The sequence below is a fragment of the Coffea arabica genome, chromosome 1c, assembly GCF_036785885.1.
Source record: "Coffea arabica cultivar ET-39 chromosome 1c, Coffea Arabica ET-39 HiFi, whole genome shotgun sequence".
Lineage (NCBI taxonomy): Eukaryota > Viridiplantae > Streptophyta > Magnoliopsida > Gentianales > Rubiaceae > Coffea > Coffea arabica.
The window spans coordinates 54,788,290-54,809,625 of NC_092310.1; the positions used below are offsets into that span (position 1 = coordinate 54,788,290).

Sequence of the window (21,336 nt, forward strand, 5' to 3'; positions counted from 1 at the left end):
ATTAATGAGGATACAAAAGGAAAGTAGTGTACAGATTTAAACAATATAAAATTTTTGCGTAAAATCTTAAACGTGAGTTATAAACTCAATAAGTACGTTTCCTTTCCTTCTTTCCCAGTCGATTGGAGACATCACGCCACGATGTTCATGGCAATGCAAATTATAGTCCTCATAGCTAAACTCAATAAAATAAACATATGCTTATCGTGGATTCTTCTCCTGTACATTTCTCCCTAGCGGTGCATTATTAAATTAGTATTAAGCACACCCACGTATGTATGTTTGTATATGGGTCAAATTAAGCACACTGTCGCCACGTGGTTTTAGTGCTTGTGTGCATCGTGAGTAGTGATGCTCCACCGCATGAAAACAAAAACAAAAACAAAAACAAGGGACTGCGAGAGGATTTCCAAAAGTAATCAATTTATGTACAGTACAGGATCGAAGCAGAAAATAAAAAGCTATTCACATCAAACGAAGTAGTATTCGTTTTACCATCTAGCGGAACAAAGAAAATGCAAAAACATAAAACTTCTAAGCTGCCCTTTAACCCCAATCCCACTTCTTCTTCGATTCTGAAGGAGCAGATTTTTTTTTTTTTTTTTTTTTAATCAGCGAAGGGTTCCGACTGCCTTCTTGTATGTATACCTCTGGGCAATCACAAGAAAAACTCCAAAGTTTAGCACGCTAAGCGCAGCCAAGAGCCAGAAGAAGTAATCCAGATGACCATAGTTTAAGTTGTCCGGTATCCATCCTGGTTTGCCACCCCTGGTGCTGGCTTTTGTGACGATCGTTACTAAAAAGGAACTCAGATAGTTGCCAAGTGCGGTGGTGGTGAGCGATAGAGCAGCGCACAAGCTTCTCATGGAATCAGGTGCCTGTTCGTAGAAAAACTCTAGCTGTCCAATGAATGTGAACACTTCTGCACAACCTATTATGAAGTACTGAGGGATCTGCCAGAACACTGAAATTGGAATCAGCTCTGCGTCGTATAGGTTATGTCTCTTCACTATTCCAAGCCTAACAATCTCTAGAACAGCTGCAGATACCATAGCAAAAACTGATATGACCAGTCCGATGCCCATTCTCTGCAGCTGGGTCAAGCCATTTTTGCGGCCTGTAATTTTTCTGGCAAAAGGGGTTATTATTGTGTCATAAATCGGAACCCAGATAATGACACTGAGTGTGTCAAAAACGCTGAGTGATGCTTCTGGGATCTCAAATGAAGTTTTTCCCAAATGGGTGTCCATGACTTCGGCTTGTGATACAAATAAGTTCCCCATTTGACCATAAACGGCACTGAACATAATACCAGTGGCCCAAACAGGTAGCAATCTTACGATTGATTTCAGCTCCTCCACCTGTGTCACGGTGCAAAGCCTCCATGCACTCACTTTTGATTCATTTGCACGATCTGATTCTGTCTCCACTGCCGCCTTGTCAAAGCAACTGCAAATATATAACACAACAATTTTCATTTAGAAATCTGGGACTGGCAATTTCAAACCTAAGGAGAGGCATAATAGCAATACAAACTGAAGTATACTTGGCATGCTGTCTCACCTACATGCATAAAGTTGTTAAGGATGTGTAGACCACTAAAGTTTGAACAGTTTCCAATCAACTCTTGACTCTTCTTAATTTTAGTTTCTTCTGTTTTCTAGTAAACAGCAAAATTACAAAAGATACTACCATCTTTAGTTACAAACTTCGGTGGTTTGATCCTTTTATCTTTTCTTTGTGAACAAAAAGACAAAATACGTTAACTGGAAAGCTGACGAAGCTCAAGGCCTTTTATCTCAAAGCATACCTGAAGGAATCTGTGTGTTCAAGCTTGCGACTGCCTACAATAGCACTTGTCTCATCTGCAACCTCATAAAGTTGAGATTTGTCAGCAGGCAGTGGAACGCTATGCTTTCTGAAAGATGCCACCAAGACCTGGCATAAGCGAGTCAAGGGACTGCCTCCTGGTATCTGATAACGGTAGATTCGGGTACCAGAAAAGAAGGAAACCACTGCTATTGCCATTGCCGCAGCAGGTATACCGAACCCCCATCCCCACCCGACATGTAATTGTATATAGACCAATAAAGATGAAGCAATTAGTGCCCCAATGTTGATACTGAAATAGAACCAATTGAAGAAAGAGCCTTTGAAGTTTTTCTCAGTTTCATCAGCATCATCAAACTGATCTGCTCCATAGGATGAGACACACGGCTTGATCCCTCCAGTTCCTAGTGCTACCAGGTAGAGTGCTATGAAGCAGACTGTTGTCTGAGTGCCCGTTGGCTGGCAAACATCCTTGGCAGAACAGGTGGGTTTTAGGCCTGGGACCGATGCCGACAATGTCAAAAGTGTCATGCCCTGTAACAAAATTAAAGTCATTTTATGACATCTCATGATCAAAACAGATCCCCATGCAGCTCAGCTTGGGTTCCACTAAATATCAGCACATAAAGTATTTGAAAATTAAAATTAATGAAACAAAACATATAAACCAAATACCATCTTTCACTTCTTTAGAAAAATGAAGAGCCCAGAGTTTAAACATTATTATATGCATGTATTGGCAAGGGTTGTCATTCACATTAAATTAAAAAAAAAAATTTTTGAGGAGCTAGTTTTGACTCCCAAGACTAGACTATTGAAAGTCCTGAATGCTTTGCCTACACCTTTCTGTGATGACAAATAGCTTTGTCCTTTGGAATTTGTTAAAATGGAAAAATAATCAGCGAAAAGTGAAAAACATACAATGAAGTAGATGGTTGAGAAGCTGGCGATTGTCCAATATCTTCCAAGATATGAATCAGCAAGAAATGCTCCCAGTAGTGGCATGATATAGCATGTTCCGGACCAATTCGAGAGATTTCTTGAAGCATCAGCAGTGTGCTGATTGAGTTGCTTTGTGAAGTAGATCATCAGATTGCTGCTCATTCCATAGTACGCCAATCTTTCACTGCATTCATTTCCTGACAGCAAAAACAATAAAAAGTCCAACGTTATCATCCCAAGCATGCCCCAGTTCAAATAATGGTAAAACTCAGATGAAACAATTACCAAGGATGTAAGGACAGGCCTTCCAGGTTCCGGTTTTCCTCTTATCTGCAGGGTTCTTACGATAATCAACTGTTCCATCTTTGGTGTAATAGTCATCTGCTTCCATGATATCCAGCAAAGGGTGCGCAATCAAACAGCTGTTTTCCCTTGCGGAATTAATCAAACCTGGTGCACTATGATGCCCAAGAAAATTAGTCGGCATGAGATTCAAAAGAGAGGTCCACAATTTATGAACATACATCACCAGAAAGCAAGATTAATTGCGTTTTCAATTAGGTGTTATTAAATCTGCTTTTATTATATGTGAGCAATACAAGTTTGTTTAGCTGCAAGATTTCCATGTTCAGCATCTATATTTTAGCCTGTACAGAAAAGTAGTCATCATACATCACTTTTCTATCCAAATTTTTCCACTGTGTGGATGCAACAAAAGTCAGAGAACTTTTCTTCTGATATTTAATGAAATAGTAAAACTGCTACTTGCTCCGTCATTCAAGTATTTTGCCCAAGCCAAGCACAAAATTCCCACATGCATGTATTGAAATATATATAATCGAGTCCAACTACACTGTATCCTATTTTATCTTACCATGAAGAAGCTGATGCGAAATCCACAAAACACCATCAATGAGCACACTAGGCATCATGGGCGATTGAAAAAAGAAGTAGGAGTATTTGTTTCAGGCGGGGAGAGAGATTCCATGCAGACCAGAGTTATATACTAAGATTTTTGCCAGTTTGTCGTCATTGAAAACAGTACTGCAACTGGTTAAACTTATTTCTTGAGGATGTGAAAGTAAAATACTTCTTGTAGAAAAAGCACCAAATTATTTGCCGAAAGAATAAAAAACTTCCTTGTCACTAGTCTACCTCTATTTATTTTATTTGACCCGAAGATAATCCACCACCGTTTGACAGACAGTAACATGAATCACAGCCGGAGAAGATTCAATAAAAGGATCCGTACGACGTCTTTTTTTTTTGTTTAATTATATATTTTCTTCAATTGTCGTTATCATATCATATGGAACATGCGGCATCTCCAACGTGGGGGATTCCCAGTTTCCAACATCAACATCAAAAGATTGACGATCAAGTCATCATCGACTAACGAAAGGAAAAAAATAAAAAACGAAGAAATTTAGGACTAGTAGTAATAGTTGTAGGGATCAGGAAAAACATACCCGTGACAAAACAAATGACAGGTCGTCGAAGGACCTAAGGAAGAAAGCCGGACTTCCTAACCCTGAGTTTCCTGTGCAAGTTATACTGCTAACATTCAAGACACAGAATCCAATTGGGCCTTCTTATCTTATACTGGGATTTCGTGAATGGGATTCTTTTTTTCCGTGAATGGGATTTAATTGAGGGGTTTGACGCGTTGAATATCTGTTATTTCTCACTTGTACCCGAATACCGATCGTCTACTCACTTCCCATGAATCTGTCATCCATTCAGTCTCCATACATCGAGGGGCATCAATGGTACTGCACTACAGTCCCATTGCAATCCGCAACCCTCATAGGAATTCCTCCTTAACCTTCAATTCTTAAAAGCCAAAAATTAAGAAGAAAGAAAAATGTATGGTTAGTAAAAAGCTAAATCAAATAGGATTTGACCACCAACATTGTTGGACCTAATGTTTTGTTTAAGATCGGATTCTACCTAGATTTTTTTTTTTTTTTTGGGTCAGGATCGAATTGTGGAATCCTACAAAAAAAGATAAAATATATATATATATTCATACTAATAATTTTTAAAAGTTTGCAATTCACATAACCGACAATAAATACTCCCTCCCTTTTTTTATAACTGACGTTTAAGGTTTTGCACACCAATTAAGAAAAGTTTTTCATTGTTTAAATCTATACACTACTTTCCTTTTGTACCCTCATTAAAGAATATTTTTTTTTTGGTCAGGATCGAATTGTGAAATCGATGGATCCTACAAAAAAGGTAAAAAAAATATATATGTATATATATATATATTCATACTAATAATTTTTAAAAGTTTGCAATTCACACAACCGACAATAAATAATACAATTCATGTTCAATCAATATAATGGCCGCACGATAAGAACCACCGATCCTAGCTGTACTTAATCGTCGTTTAACTGAATCTCTCGAGATTATCTCTATTTTTGATTGGGGATTCCTCACTTGCTGAGAATTCTGAGAATGACCAAATACCCATTTCCATAAATTTCTTCAATTATTGAACACAAAATAGTGGGAGCTCTGATTTCACCCTAGTTATTAGTTAGGTTTTTTTTTCCACTTTATCCCTTGAAACATTAGTTAACTCTAATATTGTGTTGTATAATGGTGTTGTCAAAAAGATATTTATGCCCTTAATTAATAGTTAACTGCAATAATTTCCCTAACTTATTTTGCTCTTTATCTCCACACATCATTTTTTCCTAATTTGTCTATTTGTCACCAAAATCGTTAGTCAACCCCGATATTTTATAATCCAGGGTAAATAATGTATAAAAATATATTTTCCTAACATAGTAATGAAAATGTTATATATTTACAGATATTGTACTAATTAAATTGGGAATGTGCATATGGTTGCACTTTTATTTTAATAGTTAGATATTTTCTTCATATTGGAATATAAATTTTTTGTTGTTAATACTTAAAAAAGAGAGAAACATTGTTCATTTGGGCTTTCAAGTTTCGAGGGTCATTTTTATAATATAGCATGATTAGATGCTATTAAAAATTGTTTGGATTGCTAAATTTTTCTAAAAAAATTTTTTTGTCGAGTCATAAGCACATTTCTCAATCATCTTTTTATTTTTTTCAAATACCTTTTTTTCACAAACATCAGATAGCAAAAAGTATTACAATATTTTTTTAAAAAAATTTTCAAATAATCTTCAATCCAAACAAACCCAATCTATAGACCTTTAATAATATTTTTATAGTTTTTTTCTCACTAATAATTTTTCTTTTTCCCCTTATCATGCAAAACGAGTTGGGATATTACCCTTTATCTAAAACCTATAATTATGGAGATAACATTTAACAAAGCCAATATCCATAAATGTACAATAATTTTCATTGTTATGTTAGGAATGCTGATTTAAATATTATCTATCTTGAGTGATTTTAGGGACAAATGGACAAAATAACAGAAAAATGAAATTAGAGGATATTGTATGTTAAGGGAATTTATTGGACTTAACACCTAAGGGCATAAATATCTTTATAACATTTTCGTTATACAATGTTAAAGTTGACTAAAGGTTTAAGGGATAAAGTGAGAAAAAATCAACATTAAGAGATAAAGTGAAAATTTGTTAAATGTTAAGAGGAGTTTTTGTGATTAACCAATTTTTTATATTACGACATTATTAACCATTCCACTGATATTGAAGCTCGAAACCTTCCGTTTCATTCAATAGCACATGGACATTAGAGGCATTCTTTTCTTTTGGTTGCTACAATTACTTTTTCGCGGTTGGGACTTCGGGGATACAAGTAGAACTTGAGCAGATTTCGTCAATACAAAACTGTTTTACCAACATTACCCCCCTAGTATGTTATTTGCACTTCCGCTATCTCAATTTTATTTCGATGAGACTATACTACCTCTACTCTAATTTTTTTGCCTTGCCCATGTGCTAACTATACTAGATGTGGTCATCCAATTAGGGTAGGAGTAGAAATCAGGATAGGAATAATATGGTTTCATCAAAATAAAAATGCGACAGTGGGAGTACAAATAGCATAATAGGAGTTTAAATAACATTATCCAAAAAACAATTGACAAAGATGAAGCTATCTCATAATTCTTGACAATTAAATAATTAAAAGAGTTACGGTCCACTTTCTTTGCCTTAACGAATTGAGTTCGTGGTTTATTACGAGTATTCTTAAAATCCCCATCCCATCATCAAGAGTCTTTTTCAGAGACTAGGACGTCTTCAAGATGGTATATGATGCAATGGTGGTTGTTGATTTCTCCCAAAAAATACCAAACCAGCAAAGCCATTAAAGTATTCCGTCTCCGTAAGAGATTAATCAATGCCATAAACTAACATTTGTGTCAATTACATCTAGATATTTGGTCATCAAATACAAGCCGATCAAGTGAGAAGTCTTTGTTTGATGGTCTTCTTTTGTTAGTGTCTTATTAAAATTTTAATATTACTGCTAACCCCTTCCATTCACCCTATTAAGAGCAAGCGACACCAAATCCTCCACTTTTGCCCTTAAAATAACCAAATAATAACGAGTTAATGAATTCTAAAATCTTTCACCACAGAAGATTTACATGGGCAGAAGAAGGGATAGGGACTTCAGAAGGTAGTTCATGGAGTACGTAGTGTGATTGGAATTAATATACTATTGAGTATGACAAAACAATCGTTTCTTTGCTTTCCGCGATAGAGATTGTAGACGGACAAAAATGGGTTCTCTCCGGAGTAACTTTTACGCAGTAAAATGGCATGAAGTGCAAGCCAAAGGACGTTCACTCAGTGCAGGAATTTATGTGCAGTAGTCAGCTTTGGACCTTTTGTGAAATACATATGACTCCAATTAGAAGTATTCTCATCATAAATCTTTTTTTTTTTCAGCTAAAAGCCAGTTATTTGACTACAGTTAATTTTATTTTTTTTTTTGGCAACGAAGGAGTGAAATTTAAAAAACTTAGAAGAAGAGGGATTTGAATTCGAAATCCCTAACTCTGGAAGTGGTGTTTTTGACCACTACAATTAACTCTAATAGATATTTGCTTGCACAATTTCCTTTTAGCAGCAAACATTAATCATCACATATTCACATGACCAAGTTGGTTCGTGCAGGAGTCACTATTCCGATCGAGTTGCAAATAAGTGACAGCCCAACCCAAAATGGCCCTTTGGCGACGCGCGCATGTAACTTACTTTATAAACCCTTTTGCCCAGGTCATGTATTAGTGGGTATCAACTCAACGTTGTTAATCTCCTATGATCAATAACACTAGGAATCATCACTGCGTTTGTTTAACTTTCTGGTCAAACGATTTTTAAAAGTTGCTTAACAAACTTTTGCTTACTTTTTTCCTAGTTTAACAGCCAGACCAACCACCTAGCTTTCATGCTAGTTGGTTAACTGTAATTGAAAAATGGGGATTTGGTGATTGATTGTTGGATCAAGTGGTGGATTAGTTTCTTTCCAGAAAGCCCAACTTTAAATGTCGATGATGGTTTAGGAAAAAAGAGGAAGCTTTTTAACTAAAACTACATTTCAAGAACTAAAACCTTTCACCAAAAAAAGAAAGAAAGTTGCTGTAAGTTGTAATGTATTCGAATTTCACTATCGAAGCTATGCCGATGATCCCTTTTTGTGTAATGACTAAGATATTTGTTTTCTAGCCAAATTTTATGTACAAAGCAAATGAGAAATCAGGCTGCAAATCTTTCGGTTAAGAAAGCAAACCCATGAAAAGCTACCATCCCTTAACTGCTTTGAGGTAAGGCAAACAGCAAAGGGTTTAAGCCACAAAAACACAAACCTCCAAAGATGCTCTAATCAAACAACCTTTGAAAAATTTTGGGAAATACCAGTATCGTGCATGAGGATTGTCTCTTATGTTTCCCAGGCTGTCTACAGGATTCTGTACTAGTTACTCGTTCAGAACTCAAGTACCCTCATCATATGTCCAATGCCTTTTCTGCCGAATTTTGGTCTATCATCAATAGGACACCGATTAACTAGAAAAGAAAATGGTTTATTGCAGGAAAATCACTATATTCTTCGGTTATGTAAGCTTGAGTCCTTCGAGTTACTTAATTATTTCTTTATGTGATTAGGATTAGTAGTATTTCACTTTAATTTGTCCTGTAAGAGTAATGGATTTGTCACGCTTAATTTGTATCATTATTTTAATTAGTAAGAATTTAGTGATTAATCCTCATTCTTTACATGCATATATGCTTGTAGTTTGCTGTATTTCATATCAGATGGGGCCATAACTAATTATGTGATGACTTGATCACTAGCTGTTACGATTCAGTAGATAATATGCCCTTTTGAATATTGAAGGAAAGGGGTTTTTGTTAAAGCCTAAGAGAACTGTTTGATTTTCTGCAGCAATACAATACACCGGCCGGGTTAAAAATAATAATAACAACAACACAGCAAAATGAGAATTAGTTGGCACTGCTTCAATTCTTTCCCTATGTCATCCACATGACTCCTTACGTAGAAAAGCAGTGCCATGTTTGGTCACGTTAGCTAGGATTTGTTGTAATAAAACCACTATTTGTTAGGCCAACCTGACTCTTAATTATAACCAGCAGCTTTGGTAGATGTTTTGAGAGCTGTATCCTGGAGTTAGTAGCTTCAAGATTTATCCTCCGATGTACATCCCTCGTTAACTACTTGGTGTGAATTACAAGAAATACATTCCACCGAATTATACTTATGGTCATCAAAACTCTGACGCCTTGAGTGTATTTTCCTTCTCAAAAATCCTTTCTATATAGCCCCTGAAGCTAACTACGTACAGCGACGTCGTAGCTAAGAAGCTAGCTTGTTTCTTCATGTTGATAGGCCCTCCCTGCCATCAACCTCAAGTATTCGGGATAGAAGATTCGCCCAAAGAAGTATGCTTGTTCATATTTATAGCCCTTCTCTGCCATCAATCCAAGGGATTCGAGAAAATTGACTCAGCTCATTTCTCACGCACAAACACACATAACAGAGGGATGGCGACATGGTTTCAAGTCGTGGTGCTGATTGCTTGTTTACTTCCTTCACTGGTTGAATGCCGCGTTCGTGAATACAAATTCAACGTGAGCAATGCATGAATCACTTTTTTTATCTCGCATATATATATATCGTATCAGAAAAAGTGATACATAATTATTCAAAAATTATTTTCTGTGCTTGCATGGCAAAGTATTCCAATTGAGTTTCTTTTTTCGGGCAAATGCCATTGCTTATTATGCAATGCTGCAATAAAAATTTAGATATCCTGCACTTGATTTAACTTTTTGATCAGAAATTAGGAGAGAAAATGATATGGTTGAAACTGATGGCAAGGGAACCAGGTGGTGATGGCGAACGCCACAAGACTATGCTCAACTAAGCCCATAGTGACAGTGAATGGGCAGTTTCCGGGTCCGACGATCTATGCCAGGGAAGATGACGCCGTTCTCATCAAGGTTGTCAACCACGTCAAATGCAACCTCTCCATCCATTGGTTAGGCCTATGACCCCACCATGTATATGATGATGCTGTCATTCCAATTCTCCGTTTCTTCCCTAAAATGCCACTAAATTTTTGAAATAAAGTCTAAAATTCTCTCTGATTTTCCACCATTTTCACCCTCTTTTCATTCAACATACTCTTCAATTTTTTTGAAAGCATTCTTCAATTGACTCAATAATTAACATGCTCTAATTGCCCCTGTTGCTAACCAGTCTGAACCACTAATACCGTAGCACTTATTTGATGTGATGCATGTGAAATAAAAAAAAATAATTAAAAATACATATTTATAATGCAAGCAAATAAATTTGTGTCAATAATAAAATTCTGTTAACTAAACACACCGTGTGTTTTGGACTTATGTGCAGGCATGGCGTGAGGCAGCTTCGAACGGGATGGGCCGACGGTCCAGCATACATTACGCAATGTCCAATTCAGCCAGGGCAAACCTATGTCTACAACTTCACAATCACAGGCCAGAGAGGAACGCTTTGGTGGCATGCTCATATCCTATGGCTTAGGGCCACTCTCCACGGCGCACTTGTCATCCTTCCCAAGCCCGGCGTACCATACCCATTTCCCAGCCCACACGAGGAAACAATCGTCATATTAGGTCATATAAAATGTTTTTCAAAAAAAAAAAAAGAAGAAGAGTTATTGATAGTATTACCATGCATCCATCATCTTTTAAAATTTCTATGCTTTGACTTTATAGGTGAGTGGTGGAAGTCAGATGTTGAATCGGTTATCAAAGAAGCATTGAAATCGGGCTTGGCACCTAATGTTTCCGATGCTCACACGATCAACGGCCATCCAGGGTCCGTCCCGAATTGCTTCTCTAAAGGTAGCCATCGAATTCCTAACATGCATGCAATTTCAATCTGTGCAAATCCCCAGTTTGCGCCTAACAATTGTGCATGCTTTCATGCGCCATAATTACTCTTTTTGGTGACAATACTAGTACTAGATGACTAAATCCAATCCTATAATACGCTGAAGTCCAATACATGATGTTCTTAATTAATTTCATGTGATCTTCATGAACCTCTTTTTTTTTTCTTTTTTGGGGGTAATAATACCCAGGAAGGTTCAGATTGCCGGTGGATCCAGGCAAGAAATACATGCTGAGAATCATCAATGCAGCGCTTAATGACGAACTTTTCTTCAAGATTGCTGGTCACAATCTCACAATAGTTGAGGTTGATGCAGCATATGTGAAACCATTCACAACCGACACTATTCTAATAGCACCAGGCCAGACCACCAACGCCATTGTATCCACCGATCAGGAAAGTGGCAAGTACTTAATGGCAGCTTCGCCATTTATGGACGCCCCTATTGCAGTTGATAACCTTACCGCCACTGCCACATTACGTTATTCCGGCACCGTTTCGAGTATTGCCACCACCTTGACAAGTCTGCCGTCTAAAAATGCCACCCCTGTGGCTACAAAATTTATGGACTCCCTCAGAAGCCTGAACTCGCAAGAATACCCTGCCCAGGTTCCCTTGGATATTGATCATTCTCTTCTTTTCACGATTAGCATTGGAATCAACCCTTGCGCTACTTGTGTCAATGGTAGCCGACTCGCGGCTGATATCAATAATATCAGCTTCGTCTTGCCCAAAATCTCTCTCCTGAATGCACATTTCTTTAATCTAAGCGGAGTATTCACTGATGATTTTCCAGGGAACCCGTTAATGCCGTATAATTATACGGGCAAGCAGCCTACCAACCTGGGGACTATGAAAGGAACTAGGCTATATAGACTTGCCTACAATTCCACTGTACAGTTAGTATTGCAAGATACTGGGATGATTAGCCCTGAAAGCCATCCATTTCATCTGCATGGTTTCAACTTTTTTGTGGTCGGAAGTGGTATAGGCAATTTCAACCCCAACAAGGATCCGCCTAATTTCAATCTTGTTGACCCTGTTGAAAGAAATACGGTCGGAGTGCCTACTGGTGGCTGGGTTGCCATCAGATTCCGAGCTGATAATCCGGGTAATTTCTTGCTATCAAAATTTTAATTTTTTCTTTTTTTTTTTGCACAAGTAGTAGATGTTATATTACATTTATTACTCGCGATTAATGTTATGATGCGGAAATAACGCATTAGCTTGAGCGAGACAAGACTCGATAAACCCAAATTTTGTCGAATGATTAGTTGTTCACCTAATAATGGACTAATGCTGCCGGAAAAAGCTAGCAGACAATTGGTGGAACTTACGTAATTAAATGAACTTTGACTCAACAGCTGTTTGCAAGTAAACAAACATCCTGTTAAAGTTGTGAACTTTGTTCTCCAATAAATCCATAAACACTTCACTATAGTATCTGATCTCTAATGAAGTTCTTTAACTGATAAGTGCCAGTGTTATTAGATGATTTTCTGTAACATCTTCATGTTCTTGTTGTAGGGGTGTGGTTCTTGCACTGTCACTTGGAAGTTCACACCACATGGGGACTTAAGATGGCATTTGTGGTGGACAATGGGAGAGATCCAGATGAATCCCTTCTACCACCACCGACAGATTTACCCAAATGTTGAGAACTTTCGGATACTCCATGTACATTGTATAACTTAAAAAATCGGACAACGGAAGGCTGGACACTCAATATATAACAGGGCAGTTCACCCGGTAGATTTCGTTTTATATCTTTCGGCTTGTTGCCATAAACAATCATACAAAGATAAGGAAATTACCGTGATAAACTTTTATGTTCTGGAAAAGGATAAAGAATTAAGAGGGAATGAATACCTGAAGCAACTGTCCCTAAGATCTTGGGTAGTGTTGGATTGGATGATAAGGTGGGAGAGATTGTAAGTAGAAACTCCTAAATTCAAGAGTTTTCGCTTACCAAAAAAAAAAAAATTAATCGTAATTGAAAAATACTGTCCCTAGGATCTGATTTGTTTGGTTTCAATTCCTGGTGCCAAATGCAATTGTAATTTAAATTGTGATGTATCCTTTTGCTACACGTAGTGTCTGATTCATCAAGGTGAAGCTTCGGTCCAAACGAAGTTTATCATACCATTCCTTTATGACGCAGTTGAACCTGGAGTAGAAATTTGCAGATGTGGAGAATTACACTGTCAGTTCCTAATCCTCCATCGAATTTCACCGTGGTCCACTTATTTTTTCACTTTTCAAGCCAATTTGCAACAAGTAAACAATAAGTGGTTTACGTGAAAATGTGAGACTTTTTGCAAGTAAAATGCCCCTGATCTGATCTCTTTCTTCTACTTTCTGTGCGAGCTTCCTTGATCTTAAAACAGAAGAAAATTTGTGGATACAAGCGTCACGTGACTAAAAAAACTCAAGATAGCTTAGTGGATTCAATCCTCTTTGGTTGGAGTAGATGGGCAATTAAACAAAATGGTTGTCGATGCAGGAGAAAAATGGATCGAAAATACAACAAAAGCCTATGCATTAATATTGGAGAGTACATATTTTTTTTCGTGATTTGTTTGCAAGTAGCAGCAAAGATATAAATTGTAAAAAATTAGCTTTTCCTCGAGTAAACAGTACTATTAGAAGGAGGTCCCATAGGATATGTAAAACTTTTTCGTTCTTTTCTTGTTCAACTCTCGTTCATTTGATCCGACAAATGAGAGTTCGAAGGAATTGGTCGAGGTGCCTTGAGAAAGGTAATTGAAATACTGATCATCATAATGGAGGACTATTCAGTGAGCAGATGCCGAAATCATAGCTGTTTCAAGCTACGTTTGAACTAAGGGAAAAAAAAAAAATATATATATATATATATATATATATATATATATATATATATGAGTGGAAGATGAAAGGTACCATTGGCCAACTACATAAACCCTAAGTCGGAAAAACAGCAACCCAAGTCATAGATGATAGAACCCAATTCTCCACAAGCCCTTCTTCCTCAAGCTTTGGACTAGTAATTGTTAACTTTGGCAAGAATAATTATACGAAATCACAGCTCATCTTGCTTGCCAGAAAAACTAGAAATACAGCTCATATATCAATAATAATGCATGAACTCGATGGTTCGACTGGTATTGTTAGGTCAATCATTATTAATATATGGTAGTGCCTAAGTGGCATATATATATAAGTCTATAATGCACGTAAATGTTAGAAGAATTAAAACTCTGTTTGCTCTTGTAAAATGATAATGTTTAGAAAATAAAATGTTTTGGATATAATACTCGGTTGATTTTTCTCCCATGGTGGGCGGAAATAGTACAACAATGTATGTATATATGCTAAGCGATCCCTTAGTCAACTGGTTTCTGTAAATTACAAGGTACCATATAAAAAATAGAGCTACTCTGTAGAGTGTCATTTTCGCCCGCAAATCTGACTAAAACGACATTGTAGCCAAGATCCTTTAAAAGTTCAATCTAACGTAACGCGCCAAGTTAAACTACTAGAATTGAACTAGTAGAAGAAGAAGATCCACACCCGCACACACGCACAGAGAAAGAGATGGCACCATCATCATCATCATGGCTTCGGCTTCGAGTGTTGGTGCTGGTGGCTTGTTTACTTCCGTCATTCATCCAATGCAAGATCCGCATTTACAAGTTCAATGTAAGTCATCCAAGTTCTTCTAACTCAGTACAGAATTGCAATCCTTGCCCAGAAATAGAATGTTGCATGGAACATGCATGATGCTCTAGCTCCACATATCATCATCAGGCTCCTATGTTTAATTAGATTCATCTTATGATTTACATGCATTTTGTTTTCCAACTCGGGCTTCTAATTAAACTTTCTTACCCTGATTCAAAATGCATTATGAGTTCCATATAGGCATCAATTTGCATTAATTAGCTTGCATTAATGACAATGCTGGCAGTCCACAGAGGCCAGAATCAAGGCTGGGCTAACAAATTGGATTGTTTAGTACGTAGTAATTCTCCAATGCTATCGCCACTTAGCTTTAAACTGGCAAGTAGTAGTTTGGAAAATGGAAGAATCAAATTAAATAAGAGATTAAAATGCTACGATAAGGTGTGGTCAGGTGATGGCGACGAACACTACAAGACTATGCTCAACTAAGCCTGCAGTTACAGTTAACGGGCTTTTCCCGGGTCCAACAATCTTTGCCAATGAAGACGACGACCTACTCGTCAAGGTTGTCAACCAGGTCCAGTACAATTTGACCATCCACTGGTTAGTCTGAAACTGTACAATTTGACAATCCATCCTTCTTCTTTTTTTTTTTCTAACTTTTTGCCTAATTTTTATTCTGCTGTTCACAAAGAACAGCGAAATGGATTTTATCTACACAAAAAAAAAAATTTTTGTTTGGATAGTTGATGGTGTGCATTTTTTATTTCACTTGTGGGCAGGCACGGAATAAAGCAACTTCGCAGCGGATGGGCGGACGGGCCGGCATTCATAACCCAATGTCCAATTCAACCAGGGCAAACTTACGTGTACAACTTCACAATCACAGACCAGAGAGGAACGCTTTGGTGGCACGCTCATATTGGCTGGCTCCGGGCCACCGTCCACGGAGCACTTGTTATCCTGCCTAAACTTGGCGTGCCCTACCCCTTCCCCCCCCCGGCTAGCGAAGTGGTCATCATTTTAGGTCGTACTAATATTTATGCGAAAATCGCCTTCTTTTAAGCATTTCTAGTGTACTTTCGAAGCATTATTTATGTCGCTGCTTAGGTCCTCTTCTTAACTGATTTTGATTGTATAAAAATTATTTTCAGAAAATCAGAATTAAAAAAAATATATATATACTAAAGTAGATGCTTCTGATTTTCAATTTTTATTTATTACGCTAAAAAAAATCCAAAATTAGGATATGAAAAGCTATTGAAAACAGAAGGAGGAAGATTTTTCAAAATCAGCTGAGAACAAGAACTTAATGGATTACTTATTTTATATGGTTGCTGCAATTGTGTTTTATGTGAAAGCTCTGGTTTAATCAAATTTCCTCGTTCAATTCATAGCTGAATGGTGGAAGTCAGATATCGAGACGCTGATCAATAGCGCAATGAAAGAAGGCCTTCCATTTCAGGTTTCTGATGCATACACAATCAATGGCCAATCAAGGCCTATCTCAAATTGCTCTTCAGAAGGTACAAAGCAAATTTGTTCTGCTACTGTCTCTTCTATTACCTTGCAATGAGCTTGATTGAATGTTCAGGATTTGATCGCCATGTATTTTCGCTTCTAAAAAATTGGACAGGGGGATTTAGTTTTCCGGTGGAACCAGGCAAGAAATATATGCTGAGGATCATCAATGCTGCACTTAATGAAGAGCTCTTCTTCAAGATTGCCGGCCACAGTCTCACGGTTGTTGAGGTTGATGCAACCTATGTGAAACCATTCAAAACAGGCACCATTTTCATAACGCCAGGGCAGACCACAAATGCCATTTTAGAGGCTGATCTTGGTACGGGCAACTACTTGATGGCAGCCTCACCATTCATGGCGGAGCCCGTTCCTATCGACTACACGGCTGCCACTGCCACTGTGCATTATTCCGGCACCCAATCATCTGCAGCCACCACATTTACAGACCTTCCACCTAGAAATGCAACTCCTCTGGCTACAGCATTCGTCGACTCTCTGAAAAGCCTCAACTCACAAAGATACCCTGCCAGAGTCCCCTTGACCGTTGATCATTCTCTCCTTTTCACAATGGGCCTAGGCTTCAACCCCTGTGCTACTTGCATCCGTGGATCGCGAATAGCTGCGTACTTCAACAACATCTCATTCATCAGGCCAGCGATCTCGCTCCTTAATGCACATTTCTTTAATATCAGCGGTGTCTTCGCTGATGATTTTCCGGGGAATCCGCCAATCCGGTATAACTACACCGGCGAACAGCCTAAGAACCTTAGGACAATGGAAGGTACGAGGCTTTACAGACTCGCCTTTAACTCGACAGTTCAACTGGTCTTGCAAGACACCGCAATGATCACCCCGGAAAACCATCCGATTCATTTGCACGGAATGAACTTCTTCGTCGTGGGAAGAGGTTTGGGGAATTTCGATCCAGAAAAGGATCCCAGCAACTTTAATCTTGTAGACCCTGTGGAAAGAAACACCGTTGGAGTCCCTTCTGGTGGATGGGTAGCTGTCAGATTCAGGGCTGATAATCCAGGTAACGTGTTATTACCAAATGCAGGACAGCACCCTTGCGGCAAATTTTTTACTAATCGCATTAATTTGGTACATTCTTTTTTTTTTTTTTTTTTTGGCTGCTGCAAATCGGCATTAATGAGATAAATTTAACTGTTAACCGATTTGATCCTCAAAAAAATAATTTTTTTGTTTAAATCAAGATTCTGATTGTTCTTTTGCAGGAGTTTGGTTCATGCATTGCCATCTAGAATCACACACACTTGTGGGACTTGAGATGGCATTTGTGGTGGACAATGGGCAAGGACCAAATCAATCTGTTCGTCCACCTCCTAGAGATCTTCCCAGCTGCTGAGAATTTCCCAAGGCCGACGAAATGCTGTCGCTTGCGCGTTACTTTCTTTTTGGGTTTCCTCCGTTGTAAAGTCAAAGATGGAGAAGAGATGGCAGACTAGGCATGAAAATAAGGACATCACACACACCACTTGATCAATTCCCGCTGCCAAATGTGACGGTTCCATCCAATGTTTGTGGAATACGTACAATAATGTATACTACTGATTGTAAATTTTTTTTTTTTTTTTTTTTTTTACTCCCCACCTCCTGGAACAAAGATTAGGCATATCATAAGATGAACCATTTTCTGTCTAACTCTGCCGGGCAATCATAAGCTGATATCCTTCATACGAACAAGCATTGCATATTTGCATCCACACACAACGTTGATAAATAGTAGTAAACAAAATCATCTTTACACCTTATGCTCCTCAAAGAAAATAGGTACTCTAGAAAATAGATAACAAAACAATTCATTTTTCTTTTTGTTCAAGCCTCTTTCACTCCCAGAATGGTAGAGCCATCTAACCAACACTCCAGCTCCTTGGTTGTCTTATCATCAAGGAAACTATGGGTACTACCACTTTCTATAAGTATACTCATAGGTCTCCTCCTAATGTACCTAGGCCTGTCAATGGGTCGGGTCTAGATCCGGATCCGGACCGGATCCGTGAAATTATTGTGGGTATGGGTAGGGATTTAATTCCGTTTTCCGGATCCGGATCCGGATCCGTTTTGTCAAACAAAAAAACAGGTCGGATACGGAATATAGTATTCCGACCCGTATTAGACCCGGATCCGGATATAAATGAATTAATAATTTAAAAAGTATATATTTATCAATATAATTTGATTAGGGTGATGTATTTTAATAAAGTTAATTTGATTTCTTTTCTTATTTGGTTTTTTCTTTGCATTAGTTAGAAATTAGTTTACAAATATTTTTTTTTCTCATTTTTATTAGAAATTATAAATTTTGGTAAATTTGTTCGAGTAGATCCGGATCCAGATCCGGAACATAGAATAAAAGACCCGTCGGATAAACGGGTCGGATCCGGATCCGGCATAGTAATTCGGGTCCGGGTCCGGGTCCGGGTCCGAAATAATGAATTCCGGCCCGTTGACAGCCCTAAATGTACCCTATAATTCTCATAGCTTGTGTTGTGCCGTCCTAGTCAATGCATGAATGGAGATTTCTACATTACCATCACCTACTTCCTCCTCATCCAGCCAGCCACAAAATAGTTCAGAGTTTTCACCTTCCTCTCCATGAATACCTCTAGGGCCTTCTCTCTCATCCACCAATAGGAAATTAATGTGGGCTTGCTTACAAACATGTCCAACAATGTATGGCCCCTCACATCTATAGCATAACCCCTTATCCCTTCTGGGTTGGGATTCAACAGGAATGATCCTTTTGAATTGGCTCAGGTTCTTATTTGTAGGTTTGGAGGTTTTGGGTTCTGATTTTTTTTAAGCTTGTGTTGGACCATTTTTGGTTATGGAAAGGCTTATTAAAGGTCCTGGCATTAGAGGATGAATAGCATCTCTAGGGAATGGGTTTTTGGCTTTTGTTTATGGCTAATAAGGTTTTTTCCTGCAATTTTACAACCTTCATAACCTGTGTCAAATTCTGTTGCTCCACCATGCTCTTAATTTCTTCTTTCGATCCTCTCATAAACATTGACATATAATAGGATTTGGACATAGGAGGTAAAGAAGGCATTACCAATGCTTTCAATAGTTCAAATCTCTCTTGATATTCAGGGATTGAACCTGTCTGTGTGATCTTAGAGAATTCTTCAATAGCCTTTTCTAGAGATCCATCACCAAAAAGTTTACAAACCTCCAAAGGGAACTCATTCCAAGGTATGTAATCTCTCCCCATAAAATTGCCCTGGAACCAAATATCTGCTCTTCCTTTTGAGTACAACTCTGCCATGCCTGTTTTTAGCCCTTCTTCAATGCCATGCATAAGAAAATATGCCCCTACCTTTCTCACCGCACTCTCTAGGATTATCCCCATCAAAGGTAGGGAAATCAATTTTGGTAATTTCGAACTAATCTTCCCCTCATTCCTCACTTGATTACTCCTACGTGTTTCTTCTCTTTTCCCTTCTATGGCCACCAGATACTCTTCTCCAGTAGTACTACTACTGTCGATCCCCTTCCTTTTGCTTAGTTGGATTAAAGTTGTACTCATTTTAGCTACCATGTTCATTAGATAATCATATTTTGCATCTAAACTTTTCAAGGTTTTCTTAGTACTCTCCAGCTTACTCTCAATTCCCTTTATAGCCTAATCCAACCCATCACTCCTATGGGCAACCCTCATTACTGCACTTCCCAAATCTAGAGTATGCCTTTTTGATGATTCTTTAGCAGCCTTAGACATTCCTCTCTTTGCTCGCAGCTAGCTCTACTGTAATGGTACATACTAAAGCAATGGTAATTTTAGAAACAATTTTCCAAATAAATTAGTGTAGCAGTCAAATGGGTAAATTGGAAGCTCAAATTCTCATTAATTAACTCAAATATTATGGAGAAACAGATATTTGTGTGAGATCAGAGGGTGAAGAATGTTGTGAAGGAAACTTGGGGGAAAAGGAAGAAGGAATTCACTAAACTAAAAGCAAATTCAATCTTGACAAAAGAAGCAAACTTGTATTTGAATGAAATCGTGAGTTCGCAGGCTCTATTTAATCCTAAGGCTTTCAATAGAAACAAAATACTACTCCGAATGGCTTGGTCCGATTGGACAGGAAATGAGGAGAATGGAACTTGGAGATCCATTACAAGCTGCTTGAGGAATTGGGCCAAGATGGTCCACTGAAACGTTGCAAGCTAGAGCGACCCATTTCTAAATAATCTGTGTCCATAATCCATAAAGGCTGTACAGTGACCCGTTTTTCTAAATTTCTTATCCCTTGAAATCTACAGATCATGGGCCTGCGTTGCAGACCGACCCATGTCTAATCTTTCTACTATTTTTAACTGGACATTTCTTTGACCAGGCTTGGTTGACAAATAAGCAGGCTCGAGTCGAATGGTCTCAAAAAATAATGATGAGACTCTTGATTGTGATACAATGAAAAGTGAGCGCAGCGCACTTTTAACAACAAATTAGCTATTAACAAATTCAATTAAGACTAAGTTTTTTTTTTAATAAATAAAAAAAGAACAAGCCAGGACCACCCCCCCCCCCAGATATAAGATATAATAAGAGTGATAGAAACTACTCCCACATTGGCTCACCAAATCAAGCTTTCTTTCAGAGTCCAAGGAATTGGACGGCTGCCATCTGTTGAGTTTGCATAAGCCCAAATGTCCAATCGAAAACGATAATGATGGCAGCATTTCTTTAATCTGCACTTTACGCGGATTAATCAAACCCCGAAGCGAAGTAATCCATAATTCATACTGTACTAATTTTTAGATTAGTCAAGACGATGAATTAGACAGGGTCCTTGATGGGAAGGAAGCTAATAATAAATACATGGTGGGTGAACAAAAGGATCGGTCTTTTGATTGGGAATGGAAGGGGAAAAGCGAGCGGAACAGTAAAAATTGATTAACTAAAGTAGCAGCGGGAGGAATTTAGGAGTTGGGAAAGACCTCGTGACTGCAAGTGATTGAAGG

General features: G+C 38.0%; 3 protein-coding genes across 4 annotated transcripts; 2 read left to right on the forward strand and 1 right to left on the reverse strand.

Moving 5' to 3' along the window:
* Nucleotides 1-406: 406 nt before the first annotated feature.
* LOC113730165 (protein NRT1/ PTR FAMILY 8.2-like) lies at nucleotides 407-4,585 on the reverse strand. Of its 2 annotated transcripts, none has more exons than XM_027254679.2 (5): nucleotides 4,242-4,585; nucleotides 3,058-3,230; nucleotides 2,752-2,969; nucleotides 1,811-2,364; nucleotides 407-1,449 (listed from the first exon to the last, which is right to left on the reverse strand). In XM_027254679.2, the coding sequence occupies exons 2-5, from the start codon at nucleotides 3,161-3,163 to the stop codon at nucleotides 612-614; spliced, it is 1,716 nt and encodes a 571-aa protein (XP_027110480.2). In that variant the 5' UTR covers nucleotides 3,164-3,230; nucleotides 4,242-4,585; the 3' UTR covers nucleotides 407-611. The 2 variants fall into 2 exon arrangements, with proteins under 2 accessions (XP_027110480.2, XP_071935023.1); XM_072078922.1 differs by lacking the exon at nucleotides 4,242-4,585 and adding an exon at nucleotides 3,647-3,846.
* A 4,840-nt stretch (nucleotides 4,586-9,425) lies between these two features.
* LOC113730204 (laccase-4-like) lies at nucleotides 9,426-13,291 on the forward strand. Its single transcript, XM_027254732.2, has 6 exons — nucleotides 9,426-9,851; nucleotides 10,110-10,261; nucleotides 10,639-10,883; nucleotides 10,986-11,114; nucleotides 11,354-12,274; nucleotides 12,691-13,291. The coding sequence occupies exons 1-6, from the start codon at nucleotides 9,600-9,602 to the stop codon at nucleotides 12,819-12,821; spliced, it is 1,830 nt and encodes a 609-aa protein (XP_027110533.2). The 5' UTR covers nucleotides 9,426-9,599; the 3' UTR covers nucleotides 12,822-13,291.
* A 1,403-nt stretch (nucleotides 13,292-14,694) lies between these two features.
* On the forward strand, nucleotides 14,695-18,012 carry LOC113730219 (laccase-4-like). The gene is made up of 6 exons (XM_027254763.2): nucleotides 14,695-14,844; nucleotides 15,278-15,429; nucleotides 15,609-15,853; nucleotides 16,224-16,352; nucleotides 16,463-17,383; nucleotides 17,586-18,012. Exons 1-6 carry the CDS (start codon nucleotides 14,740-14,742, stop codon nucleotides 17,714-17,716), a joined length of 1,683 nt encoding a protein of 560 aa, XP_027110564.2. The 5' UTR covers nucleotides 14,695-14,739; the 3' UTR covers nucleotides 17,717-18,012.
* Nucleotides 18,013-21,336: the final 3,324 nt, after the last annotated feature.

Coding starts and splice junctions, on each gene's coding strand:
- LOC113730204 (XM_027254732.2), top strand. CDS start 9,600: ATGTTGATAGGCCCTCCCTGCCATCAACCTCAAGTATTCGGGATAGAA. Junction 10,884..10,985: donor GGAAACAATCGTCATATTAG/GTCATATAAAAT, acceptor TTGACTTTATAG/GTGAGTGGTGGAAGTCAGAT. Junction 12,275..12,690: donor ATTCCGAGCTGATAATCCGG/GTAATTTCTTGC, acceptor TTCTTGTTGTAG/GGGTGTGGTTCTTGCACTGT.
- LOC113730219 (XM_027254763.2), top strand. CDS start 14,740: ATGGCACCATCATCATCATCATGGCTTCGGCTTCGAGTGTTGGTGCTG. Junction 14,845..15,277: donor TCCGCATTTACAAGTTCAAT/GTAAGTCATCCA, acceptor AGGTGTGGTCAG/GTGATGGCGACGAACACTAC. Junction 17,384..17,585: donor ATTCAGGGCTGATAATCCAG/GTAACGTGTTAT, acceptor GTTCTTTTGCAG/GAGTTTGGTTCATGCATTGC.
- LOC113730165 (XM_027254679.2), bottom strand. CDS start 3,163: ATGGAAGCAGATGACTATTACACCAAAGATGGAACAGTTGATTATCGT. Junction 2,970..3,057: donor GGCCTGTCCTTACATCCTTG/GTAATTGTTTCA, acceptor TTTTGCTGTCAG/GAAATGAATGCAGTGAAAGA. Junction 2,365..2,751: donor TCTCAACCATCTACTTCATT/GTATGTTTTTCA, acceptor ATTTTGTTACAG/GGCATGACACTTTTGACATT.